The sequence below is a fragment of the Lissotriton vulgaris genome, chromosome 10 (assembly GCF_964263255.1).
Source record: "Lissotriton vulgaris chromosome 10, aLisVul1.2, whole genome shotgun sequence".
NCBI lineage: Eukaryota > Metazoa > Chordata > Amphibia > Caudata > Salamandridae > Lissotriton > Lissotriton vulgaris.
Window position 1 is genome coordinate 180121142 of NC_141698.1, and position 13538 is coordinate 180134679.

Consider the following 13538-nt stretch of genomic DNA (forward strand, 5'->3'; position numbering starts at 1 on the left):
TTTCATTTTGCAAGTTATAAAAGTCGCAGATTGCGATTCCCAAAACGACGCAATTTGCGACTCGCAAATTGGAAGGGTTGTACAACTGGCCCTTCATATGTTGGACATTCAAGTAATTTCGTCATAGGCAATTACCTGAATATACTCAAGCCTTCAAAAATCCTTTCAACTAGGTTAAAATAGTTATAATGACATTCGAAGTTAATGAAACATGGCTAAGCACTCACATCAAAGTTTCTTTCCTCAAACTCCTTCAGCAGTAAGGCTCCTTTCTCCTGGTTTTCGGTGATTGCCTCCAGAAGGCACACGTCAAATGCTGAGATCTCAGCTTCACGCTTGTCCAGTTCTTTCAGACCAAAGTTGAATAAGCTCTGGCACGTCGCCATAAATTGCATCTTATATGTGATGCCAGGGTCAAGGTGCATAATTTATCACAAGCCAGATGAAGAGGAAGGCCTTTGCTAGGGCAAGGGTATGTTCAGATGCATGCAAAAATTTTTGCCAGAGGTTCCTTATACTGGAAGATAACTAGTCCATTTTCAGCTCCCAACTTTGATTAACAGCCTGATTCATCAAGCTGAATAGCGCTCGCAAAGGGCCAGATTCTGAGAATCTGGCCCTTTGCGAGTGCGATTTTTGCATTTGGGATTCATCATCCCAAATGCAAAAATCGGTAATAGCGATATCGCAAATTTGCGATGAATTACATTTAAGGAATCTCTATTTGAGATTCCTTAAATGCAATTCATCATCCATTTTCAAATTGCAAAATCGCAATTTCGGGCCGCTATTTACCGCGAGGTCAAACCTCGTGGTAAATAGCGAAAACTCAGAAAAATGCTTTTAAAAGCATTTTTCTGAGTTGCATGTAGCACACACACACACATGTCCTTTGGACAAGTGTGTGCGCAACCCCTGTTTATATTAGCATTTAAGGGGTGCTATAGGGTGTCCTCTGGACACCCCTGGCACCCTTTAAATCGCTATCTTATTTGCGATTAGCTAATTGCTAATCGCAAATAAGGAATACTCCCCATTCATTCCTATAGGCCTTTTGGCCCATAGGAATGAATGGAGAGTTATTCCTTATTTGCGAATAGCAATTTGCTAATCGCAAATAAGGAATAAGTAGGAATCGCATTTTTTTTGGCTATTCCTACATGAATCCCGTTTTGCGAGCCTGTAATAGCGATTCCTTATGAATCGCTATTAGAGACTCGCAAAACGGGTCTTTCATGAATCAGGCTGTAAATTCCTAATTTCTTTACTGGTGAAAACCGTGTTAAAAACCATTGTCAAATCAAAGACCTCCTAAGTGGCCATGGCAGGATCGTCCAGTGGGGTAAATGCCCACCACTGACAAAAAGCGTTGTGCCAGAGTTCTTGAGTTTGCATCCCAACAAGGCAGTCTCAGCCTTGTTCATGGGCCAGTAAATTCAGTACAATAAATTCAATAACAATAACACCAGTTATTTACACTGCTTAGTAAAGGCAAGCAGTGTGGTTTGTAGCGCTATGTAAAACAAACAAGTTACTTAACTTTGATAACACTCTTTTTGGTGGGTAACCTATCTAACTGTAGATTTTCACCTTAGAATACTTACCAGGTGCCACAGTGGATGCGGAGAACTTTTCTCCAGCTGTGCTCCAGCGTGCTGCTTGGTGGCACAGTGCAGCTCTACACTGGCTGCGTACCACCACCCTGAAAGTGACTGAGCAGAGCAGCATATAAGTTCCACTCCTGCAAGCAGACGTCAGTTCTGGTTTTTCGATGCCCTCAGACACGGAGCGTGAACAATTGTATTAGTGTGTGAATACTGACATCTTTAGATTAAAAACAGGCCACTCCACACAATGGGAAGTTGGGAGGGCAGTGAGAATGTGCCTTTAGATAGAATTTCCACCAGGAGTGTTACAGAAAGTAAGTAACTTGCTCATCTGATGGGTATTTCTAACCACAGATTCCTCACCTTAGAATAGATAACAGAGTAGTAACTCCCCTGGTGGAGTGTCTGTGAATTGGACTCAGACCAAAAAGTCCTGCTATACAAAGAGTGCAACATGCCCCTCCCATGCCCTTCCTGCTGAAACTGGCTGTCAAGGCAGTAGTGCTTCATGAACATGTGCACAGATGCCCATGTTGCAGGCTGGCACATACGCAGTAGCAAAAGTATATGCGGTGGTCCTGAGGAAGGCCTTGGACTATCAAATGCCCTGTTGGCTGAAACATGTAGACCCGATTTTTCGGCAGTTATTTTGTTAAAACTGCTCTTGCACTGTTTTTAGTTTGAATATTAGGAGATACCTATTAAAATATATTCTCTCTCTTGGTATTCAATTTTAAATTTCACTTTTTCATCACTTTTTGATCTTGCACTGCGCCCGTCACTCTGAAACTTTAGTTCATCATTCTGGATAGATACTGTACAGCTCCATCTATCAGAGTATATTTGAAAACATCTGTGTGCTCCCTTCTGATAGACAGAAGGTTGTAGCTCTTGGTTACCCTAGTGTGTAACCAGGAGGAGATCCCAGATGATGAAGCATGTCACCTAGGTGAGTGATAGGAATCTGTCCTCCTTTTAGGATTTCCCCTATGTTTCTTTGTTCTTGTTAAACAAAAGTGTTTTTCCACCTTTTCCAACTCTTTGGCTATGAGATCATTGTGACTCTGTAGGGTTACCTGGACCTGACAGACCCGTGGACTCCTGCTAGTGTTTATTATGGGGTATTTAGAGGGGCAAAGATAAAAAGCAGGGCATAGCCATGTTTAATTATTTGTAAGACCCATCTGTTGGATGTGAAAGATTGCCATCCTGGGAGAAAATTAATACTGCCCCCCCTTACCACTCCCCCCATCCCACTGGATGGTCATTCTCCAAGTAAAACTAAAGTGGTCTGGTAACTGTTGTAGCTGGGTAAGAGGAATAGTAGAACCGATGTAACTGATGTCCCTGCTGGCCCACCCGATGCCTGCCAGTCCCATATCCATGACCTCAAAAGGACTGGAGTGACTACTGTTCCGGTTACATAGGCTATCTTTGCCTAATCCCCAGTCCCCTGGAATAGCTCTTACACCTTTTTGAATTGATGTACAAACTGCTTGGGAGGGATCAACACTATGGCTCTACTTTCTTCAAAGTGCTCCAGCGAATAGTCTGCCTTCTCACCAAAACGGCGTAAACCATCAAAGGGGATATCCATGAGGAAGGCCTTAAAATCCCATGGTGCCATTCCATGCATGTCTATGAAGTAGAAAACCGGTGCCAACTTCTCTCCCCAGGCAATCAGCAGAATCTAGAGTTTCTAGACCAGCATGGGTAAAATATTTGGTAGCATTTTGTCCATCATTAATAATTTATGCCAAAGAGGCCATAAGCTCTTCCGCAACCTTTAACAAGATCGCGCTGGCCACTCATGTCCCAGAGGGCATGTGTAGCCACGCAGTCAGCAAACAGCATTAACTAACCTTAATGCCAGACTGACAGAGGAAAACATACATTTTTCCAAATGCCTCAATATTCTTGGATTCCCTATCCGGAGATGTGGGGAAAGGATTGTGATTCACTTTAATGGTTGAGGCCTTAACCACAAGGCACTCTGGAGTAGGATGTTTAGTAAGAAAAATAGGATTACCATGAACCAGTCTGTGATGCTTGGCCAACTGCCTATTTACCGATGGGCAGGAACAGGGCTTTGATCAAGTGGCCAACAAGGTATCATTGAGGGTCTCATTAAAAGGGAACAAGGGCTCAAAAGTAGTTGGCCCATGCTGTAACATTTCTGTCAGGGTGTTTGTTTGACTTCAACTAAGGACAGCTGTAAATCTAGAACTTCAGCTGCCCTGCCGACCACCACTGCAAAGAAGGTGCTTTATTCCATTGGTGGTCTAAGTGACGAGTCAAGCCCTGGCTCAAGGGAGGTGACCAACCCACTGACCTCTTGTATATGTATGTAAAAGGCATCATCTGTGTAATGGGGAGAAAGTCATCCCTATCACCACCATCATTGTTAACATTTTCAGTTACCAGTTACCATGTGATCGGAATCTGAGCTTAAAAGATAAAGACGCCTATTCTGGTGTGTATTTTCTGGTAGAGGCACTGGGTCAGAGTCTGGGTGTAAGAGAACTGGCTGAGCTTTTGTAATTTTGAAGCACGAACCGGTCAAAATCGAGCTGAAACAATTTGATACCAGACGTTGCTATAAATAAGGGATCCTCTTCAGGTGGTATCATCAAGGGTGTCAAAGTGGAATGAACTGGCAAAGGCCTTTGAATCAGAGTGGAAGCCTGCACTGGTGTTGGTACAGGGCCCGAACTGAGTCCCAAGGGTCAGGCGGTGTTGAGGACAGGTCCGTCAGCGGCAACCACACTGGGGGATCCTGTGGTTCCTTGGGGCCCAAAGGCACACAAGAGTAAATTGGAAGCACACCAAAAGTATGCAGTTTGAACTTCTTGAAGACTTCAATCTGCTCCAGCATTGCCGATGGCCTGGGAAACATGGGGCACACCAAGACTAGCTGCGTAACAAAGAGACCTAAAAAGTTAATGGCTCATATGAAGACACCTTTGTGCCTTTTCTTTAGGTTCATAGTGGCATGATACGGTCAAGCCCCATTTTGCTTTTTCATGTTTATGCTTAGTTTCAATTTTTAATTATCAAACTACTTCGAGCATGAGGTTGATCGTTTGTGGGAACAACTTTGGAGTCTGCACCCGCGACTTCTTGTATTTGGCGACATACAGCTTTGCCTCCTGGTCCTAGATTGTCTTCAGGATGAAGGCACATTTGTTGCTTTTGCCTAAGCTATGATCCGAGCCCAGACATCATATACATACCTCATGTGGGTCCATGATTGACATCTTCTTTCTGCAGACCCTGCATGGTTTGTAACCTGTAGATTTGGGTGGTGACATTGTTCCATTGCACAATAGAATTCGTTTTTAAAAGTTGTCAGAAGACCGACAAAATTGGGAGCAGAGCTCCTGATTCATGCCAGAAGGTGCAGAACGAAAGGAAATTATGTAAGCATGCAGGGGTGGGGCTTATATGCATCCCCACTTGATCACATCCGGGGAGGTACTGTGCCAACAGAGAGCTGCATGGCACCACCTAGCAGTGCCGAAAAGCACTTCTGGAGAAAAGATTTCCAGATCCAGTCTGGCACCTGGGGAGAATTCTAAGGTAAGGAATCTACAGTTAGAAGTATCCACCAGAAATACATTATTGTCACAGACAAACCAAGGTTTGTAGATGAACATAAAACACAATATTTATTAGCTATTATTGTGTGTGTTTTTAGGGGAGCAGGGTAGGTAAATATTATAAAGCCTTTGGTGAAAAGGAGTATGAAAGACTCTTTCTGTAACAAAATGTGCTCTTTCTGGGAACATGTTTATATGGGCTTAATTCCATCACGCAGGAGGAAGGTTTTTTAAAATTAAATTAACACCCAATTGAAGGGTCTAATGTACAAGATAGTTACCTGAAACATAAGTTCTCAAACAAGGGCACATGTGTTTATCTTCATAACCTTTATAACCTTTAAGATACCATGCCTGATGACTGGATCGCTTTGAAGGAGACAACAATATTCTAAATGTTATATACTGAAGGAAGACCCCATCCTGGAGAATATATATCTGCCTAAGGGTCTAATATTTCCAAAAACCCTTTGGGGGGGAAAAGATTTTAAAAGGTTATGAATTCAACAGTGCTCCCTTGCTGTAGAAACTACATTTTCTAAAACTCCCAGAAAGACATTTCAAACAGGTTCTGCCTGATTGTAGCAGTGTAAGAGATGGTCTCATAGTACAATGTTTTACACAAAGTGCCTGACCACTTCAGAACAGTGTTTTGTGAGTAAAATGGGTTCTATTGGTTTTGAACTGATAACAATAGATCATCTCAAGCTTATTATATATATTTAGTACATTATTATACTCATTTATCCCCATGTATTTTTCTAACTCTCATTGCTGTGGTTTGTGCATTTGAGTTAATTTTCCATTGTTCATTGGTGATGGAAAAAAGAGGCATGAGGTGGAAACAAGACCAGGCAAGCATTGGTATTTGACACCTCAACAATTGGCAGCCCAGCGGTGGCTTCCCCAAAAATCTTTTGGGCACTGCATTTATTGTTTTCACAAATTGAGTACTGACTCCCCACCAAAGCCTACTCCGTTTAATAACGATACTCGAACCCCAGCTCTAATAGTACTTCAGCTGCCTGTGATTTCTGTCCTTGTAATTAGAAAAAAGAGTGCCTCTCCACAACTCAATTACAACCATATTTATGGAACATTGAAAACGCAAGCTGTCGTTTCCAAGCAGGTACTTTTATTTATACCACTTAATTGGACATTTGTACTTCATTTGTCAAACAAAACGTATTATGAGCAGACAAGACCTATGTGTAACATAAGATCAAACCAAATTAAACTTTGAAATACACCACTGTGTCAAAACTAAATATGCGCAAAAAGTCAATATAGTCATTGGTTAAACAGACAATGTATAGAATACAGACAAAAACATTACAACATACATTACAATCAATGGTAAGTACAATTAGGCATTTAATTGAAGCAAAAGAGAAGTAAAGCAAAAAAGGAATTGAAAAAGAAAGAGACGCGAAAATGAATTCGAGAATCTTGGGTAACCAGTGGTTGCTGGTAAATGAATTATCCTTTTCAGATTAGCCGATTAGCCGACGCGTTTCGAATCCAGAGAATTACTTTCCGGATTCTCATCAGGGCATGGTTATTCTGTCGCTTTTGACGGAAGCTAATTCAATGAAGGTGTGGCAGTGCAGATTGAAGAGGGCATCCAGGAATTGGAGCTGCCGTGAACTTTTTCAAGTTAGTGTGGGCAGTTTTTTCTACGTTGGTTGCAGGCTCATTGGCACATTTATTAAACCTCCAGCAGCCTGTGGCACTCTTGAAGGTTGATGCGAGGCCGTCCGAGTGACTGGACAAACGTTGTTTATAGAAATCCGGCGTGTACAAATTCAACCGGAGTCAGTTTCCGCTGCGTGTCTCTTGCTCTGGGCTCCCTGTGCTCTGTCAAATCGCCAAGCAATTGACGATTTGACAGAGCACAGGGAGCCCAGAGCAAGAGACACGCAGCGGAAACTGACTCCGGTTGAATTTGTACACGCCGGATTTCTATAAACAACGTTTGTCCAGTCACTCGGACGGCCTCGCATCAACCTTCAAGAGTGCCACAGGCTGCTGGAGGTTTAATAAATGTGCCAATGAGCCTGCAACCAACGTAGAAAAAACTGCCCACACTAACTTGAAAAAGTTCACGGCAGCTCCAATTCCTGGATGCCCTCTTCAATCTGCACTGCCACACCTTCATTGAATTAGCTTCCGTCAAAAGCGACAGAATAACCATGCCCTGATGAGAATCCGGAAAGTAATTCTCTGGATTCGAAACGCGTCGGCTAATCGGCTAATCTGAAAAGGATAATTCATTTACCAGCAACCACTGGTTACCCAAGATTCTCGAATTCATTTTCGCGTCTCTTTCTTTTTCAATTCCTTTTTTGCTTTACTTCTCTTTTGCTTCAATTAAATGCCTAATTGTACTTACCATTGATTGTAATGTATGTTGTAATGTTTTTGTCTGTATTCTATACATTGTCTGTTTAACCAATGACTATATTGACTTTTTGCGCATATTTAGTTTTGACACAGTGGTGTATTTCAAAGTTTAATTTGGTTTGATCTTATGTTACACATAGGTCTTGTCTGCTCATAATACGTTTTGTTTGACAAATGAAGTACAAATGTCCAATTAAGTGGTATAAATAAAAGTACCTGCTTGGAAACGACAGCTTGCGTTTTCAATGTTCCATAAATATGGTTGTAATTGAGTTGTGGAGAGGCACTCTTTTTTCTAATTACATATACTAGGCCCAGCCTCCCCACTTGTCCACTAGGGCCAAGCTCCCCTTGTACTCCTGTGATTTCTGTCCAGCAATCTACAAGCACCTTCCTTGCTAATTATATAAATAAAAATAAATTAAATATGTTTTGCAATTATAAAGGATATGCTTCCAGGAGCTGAGCCACACCAGGAAGGTTGGCCAGTTTCTTTCCTTCTGTGTCTTCTGCATACAGAGTTTCAAACAGGAAAGGTCCATTCAGATACTCCACAAAGGCCGCCTGTAAACAAAAAGAGTACTGTCAGTCCAAACTTCTGGGGCTCGAGAGCACCTACCCACTTAGGTGAATTAATGTAAAGGTTGCATTTGGCATGAGGGCACTTAGATCACCTTTTCCTATGTAGGCGAAGGTAGTTCAACATAGCTGAGAGAGCCCAACCCCCTTAATGGCTACAGGTGACTAGAGCAGGGTTACCCGAGGCCTTCTTGATGCTGGGGATACCCTGCTTCAACCCACTGCTGCCCTCTTGCAAATCACTGCAGTCTCAAAAGAACTGTGCCAGAACCTGAAATACTGGATCAGTTTGTGATGTCCTCTGGAAAAATTCTTACAAAACCTAGGTATTTCTACATAATATTTACAGAAATGCATGCAGTAAAAGGAGTTGTGTTTCTAGTTTTTAAATAAATTGTCCTAAGTAGAATTCGCTTAAATCCCCAATGAAAAAATAACTTGATTGTCCTGAGGAGAAGAGTGAGAGAGACACATTTTATGTATCCGTGCTTCTATAAGATGAATCAGAAATTAATTATATTTTTGGGCCACATCATTTGTTTTTTACATTCTTGTTGTTTGTTTTAGCTTTTAAAAATGCAAGACTACAACTATCAAATTGAATCGAGTACATGATAGGATACTTGTGGCCAAAACAGGACAACTTGAGATTTCTGAGAACCTGTCTTTGGCATCAACAGTCAGGAGTGAAATACAACCACAAGAATGACAGACAAACTACAACTCGGTCCTTCAATAATCTGTTGCTGGCCAGTGCCTAATAGTACATTCGCACATAATTACCGGAGTGGGTGCTATTCTAGCCTGATAAAACTTTTTTATCACTAGACGTTTTGCCTTTGTCGGAACCATCCACACTAAGAATGTGCAGTGGACACATCAAGGATGAGCTCAATGCAATACAATACAATTTATAAGGCACACAGCTGCTTCCGAACAAGCATCCCACCGCTCGCGGCACATAGCTTGTCCGGTAAAAACAGCCAATCCAAAAAGCTAAGGAAATCAAGAAGTAACAAAGATTTAAAAAAGAAAATATTCTTTTTAAATATGTGTTCAGAAGGCGCGTAACGAAGACTAAGTGGGAGAGAATTCAGATGTTTGGATGTGAAGTAGACATGATCACCTGCCCTCCTAGCTTTACGATCCCTGGGAACTTGAAGAAGTTTGGACTTGTTAGATCTCAGAGTTCTAGCCTTAGAATAAGGTTTAAGTTTCTACCTTATACAGAGGGGTCCTCTCTGCTCCAGTGAACTATAGGTAAAGGTTACAGCCTTAAATTCAATATGTTTAATTACAAGCATCCAATGCAATAGTTGCAGATGAGGTGACACTGATATGCAAAAAGGAATTCTGAGAATTGAGCAAGGAGATGCATTTTGAATAATCTGAAGGCGTTGAATCAGGTAAGCTGGCAGGCCCAAATACAAACTGGTCGCATAATTGAGTTTAGAGGTTACCATAGTGTAGAGTGACCAGATTTAAAAAACTAAAAACCAGGATATTTAATAAACATAGAAGTAGGGCTACAACTTTTGAACTGACCAAGAGTCACAGAATGACTTCAGACAGAGCTCACTGACATAGAAAACACAGACAAAGAGTTACAAGTAGTAACAATTGAATGAACCTTTTACACAGAAAATCATATGTGTTAATTAAATTGATTCCTGAAAAGGCTTAACATCAGTTGTGTATTGGAACACATAAAAGCATGCCTCCCTCGTTGTTCACTTAACACTCCTTAAAAACCAGGACACGAGTTGAAATCATTTAAATTTGCGGGGACCGGTGATGAAAAACCGGAATGTCTGGTCACCCTACCAGAGTGTGAACAATGATCTTCTAAGTATGTGCGCAACCAAATGCAACATCCGTTTTAGAGATTCGGGCATTGTAAAACAACAGAAGGAAATTATCTTAATTTGGGGTTCAAAAGAAAGGTTGGTATCAAATTTGATACATACATTTCTTATTGTTGAAGTGAGGGTAGGAGAGCCAAGCTCAGACAGCTACAAATTACATCCGCGGAATGTTTGATCCACTATCGTACTGAATTAAGACACTGTTTAAACTAAACCATAGCTTCCACATCATTCTCCTGAAAAGACAGGAGAAGTTGAGGGTAGTCGGCATATGAAATCACACGCAGGCCCCATGATTATACAAGGCTCGCCAGTGGCTCCTGATAGATAGTTTTCAAAGTAGGACTCAAAGCTGAGCCCTGAATAACCCTGTATTGAAGAGGTTTTGGCTTGGATGTATACGGTGGGAGAAAAACAGCCTGCGTTTTGTCATCACAAAAGGATTTAAGCCAAGCCAAGGCACCCCCCCTTGGATTCCACTTTTTCTGAGCCTATTTAAGGTTTCGAACCACTGTATTGTTTACGGGTTCTCCTCAGGACACGGACTGGAGGTGGCTGTCACTGTTATTGACTTCACCAGCCACATAGATGGAAAGTTGGCAAAACAACTGTGGAAGTTCTTCATGTGTTTTTCAGTATGGAAAGGAGGAACGGAGGGACGCCGGCCGGTCTCCTCTCCTGTACGCCGGCATCCGTTTCCTCACAGAGGCGTCAAAAGTTTGACGCCTCTGTGAGGAAACGGATGCCGGCGTACAGGAGAGAATAGTCCTTCTTTCAATGAGGACAGAAGTCTTGCGGCCCGCTTGAAAAAAACAGGCCAACAAAGCACGCAGTTGCGGCGGCAATTATTTACGATAAGCACCGCCTGGGGAACCAGTCAATAATATATTCTCAAAAGAAAACCGAGTGCCAAAGACCGGCCGGCTTGGTGGTGGTTCGAAACGCGTTGACACTGAGCCCGAGACAAAAAAGAAGGAGCGCATCTAGGGCATCAAAAAATTCACCATGTTCACTTCCCCTAGAAGTAGACCCCAATGAGTAGAACAGTCTCTGGCTCTGTTAGATAAGCAGGCTCTCGCAATAAATGTAATGTCCCCTTGTCTGTATACATGTAATACGAAGGGCTGGTGCCTTACAATGAAGTAATTTGAGGCAATGTATAGTTGTCTATTTGGTGTGTACAGTAATTCATTACATTGATTTTGTTTATTTATTTATTTATTTTATTATTTTTTTCACATTTGTAAAGCTCACTGTTACCAGCCAGTGTCCTGGCGCTGACTAACCACTCCCTGCACTTGGCCAGACAATTAATGTTTAAAGAGCCATGTTTTCAGGGCCCTCCTGAAGGGCATTAAATCCGAAGCCAGTCTGAGGACCACTGGCAAGGCGTTCCAGGCCTTTGCTGCTCCCAGGGAGAAACTCCTTCCCCCCCAGCGGGCTTTCCTGACTCTAGGAACCACAATCAGCCCCTGATCGGCTGACCTGAGGGCTCCTGCTGGTTTATACCATTGGAAGAGCCGAGTCATACAGTGAGGGCCTATTCCTTTGAGCGCCTTAAAAACTACGCAAAGAGCTTTGAATGCAATTCTTTTGCGCACCGGTAGCCAATGTAATTTCACCAGATCCTGGGCGACCGGGGCAAATTTGGGTGTGCCTGTGATCAAGCGGGCTGCTGCATTCTGCAGGATTTGCAGTTTATTAAGCAGCCCATGTTGAGCATTAAGCAAAAGGCTGTTACAGTAAACCAACCACGACATTATTAGTCCCGTCACCACTGTCTTCCTGTGCTCATCCGGGAGAAAGGGCAAAACTTTGCGTACTGTTTTCAGGACATAATGGGTTGCTGAGGACAAGGCGTTTACTTGAGGCCTGAAGGACAGTGTATCGTCCATCAGGATCCCCAGGATTTTCACCTTAGCAACTGTGCAGGGGGGGCACCCATTTACTCTGGCCACCATCTTGGAGACCAGAAATTTTCTCTGGCCCCAAAGAGGAGAACTTCGGTCTTTGATGAGTTCAGCTTCAGGCAATTCCCTGCCATCCAGCTGTTGACCGCCCACATGCAGTCCTTAAATCTATTGGCTGTGCCTTCCTCTCCCCCCGGTAGCAGCGACACCACAATCTGCGTGTCGTCTGCATAAGATGTTAAATTAAAACCGAAGGATCTGATAACTGAGGCCAGAGTGGAGACATATACGTTAAAAAGGGTCGGGCTCAGGGATGAACCCTGAGGGATCCCACAGGGGAGCACAAACGGGTCCGATTCAAAATCTCCCAGAGCCACCACCTGATTCCTGTTGGAGCGGACAGCCTGCAGAATCTTAAGGGCTTTCCCCTGAACCCCACAGGCCCTCAAACGGTCCACCAATAGTACGTGTATTTTGTGTATTATGTATCACTTTTTGAATATTTTTTGAATGTCTTTATGTGTTAATAACTGTGTTCTTTTTCTATGACATATGAAATAACTCCCAAAAAAAGTTTTATAAAGTATAAATGACTAAATCAAATAGTCGTCCAACCTAGCAATTTTTATACTAGGTGTGGTAACGTGTGAAATTAAACCTGTCTGGCCATTGTCTTTGTTTAATGAGGAAGACCATGAGCCATGCATGAGCTCTCCCACGTCGGAAGTCGAGAACCAGGGAGTCGGTGTCTGGCAGGAGAACCAAAAAGCCTTGACAACTGTAACAGGCTTAGAAAGTGAACAAGGAGCAACATTGGGAACAGCAAGGTCCGGGGTACTCACCACAAGCAGGAGAGTCAGAGCAGGCCCTGATCAAGCAGCAGAGCCCACTGGAGCAGAAGAAGACCTTCAGGAAGATATGCAGACCGAAGGCACAGGAGTCGCAAGAGGACCTCGAGCAGCTAACCAAAGATGAAGTCCAACGGTGTGGAGGATGTGGTGAGAAAGCTAATCTTGGCAGGTAGGAATGATGGAGGCTGGAGCCCGAAAATCTTAGGCATGCACATCAAACAAGCCTTGGCAACGGCAAGTTGATGCGGTGCACAGGGGTTCGGTCCCAGCCATTCCGATAAGGGATACTGGCCTCAAACTTGCTGAGAGGTCAGGTGAGGCCTCAAGGGAGTTGCAGAAGCACCACCTGTGTTGCTAAGCCTTTTGAAGTCTGTGGGACATCAAGAGCGGCAGACCGGTCACCTTTGCATGGGTGCTTGCAGATGCAGGAGAGTGACTCTATCACTCCAAGGGAGATTGCTTTGGATTACCTTGATGCCCACAGGTCTGTTGAAGATCCTGGAAGAAGCACAGACACAGATGATGAAGACGACTTGAAGAACAGTGAGACTAGGAGCAGCAGGTGTCTTCTGTGATACAGTCTCAGTCCCAGGCAAAGTCCAAGTGTCCAGACGGTCGAAGAGTGACTTGGTTTATGGCCTGAGTCTTGATCCATGACGAACCTGAATGCACCCACAGGTAAGCCTTTAAGTACCCTAGGGAAAGATTTGGAACAACTCAGGGG

General features: G+C 43.1%; 1 protein-coding gene across 2 annotated transcripts in view; it reads right to left on the reverse strand.

The window, feature by feature from the left end:
• DRC3 (dynein regulatory complex subunit 3) overlaps positions 1-13538 on the reverse strand; it is a 185479-nt gene that overhangs the window by 31189 nt on the left and 140752 nt on the right. The window contains exons 7-8 of one of the 2 annotated variants that reach the window (XM_086942404.1): positions 8061-8173; positions 228-402 (exon numbers count right to left, since the gene is read on the reverse strand). In XM_086942404.1, coding sequence (XP_086798530.1) covers positions 228-402; positions 8061-8173 — 288 coding nt within the window. Of the gene's footprint in view, positions 1-227; positions 403-8056; positions 8174-13538 lie in introns of both variants that reach the window. The other variant, XM_086942403.1, reaches the window with a different exon arrangement.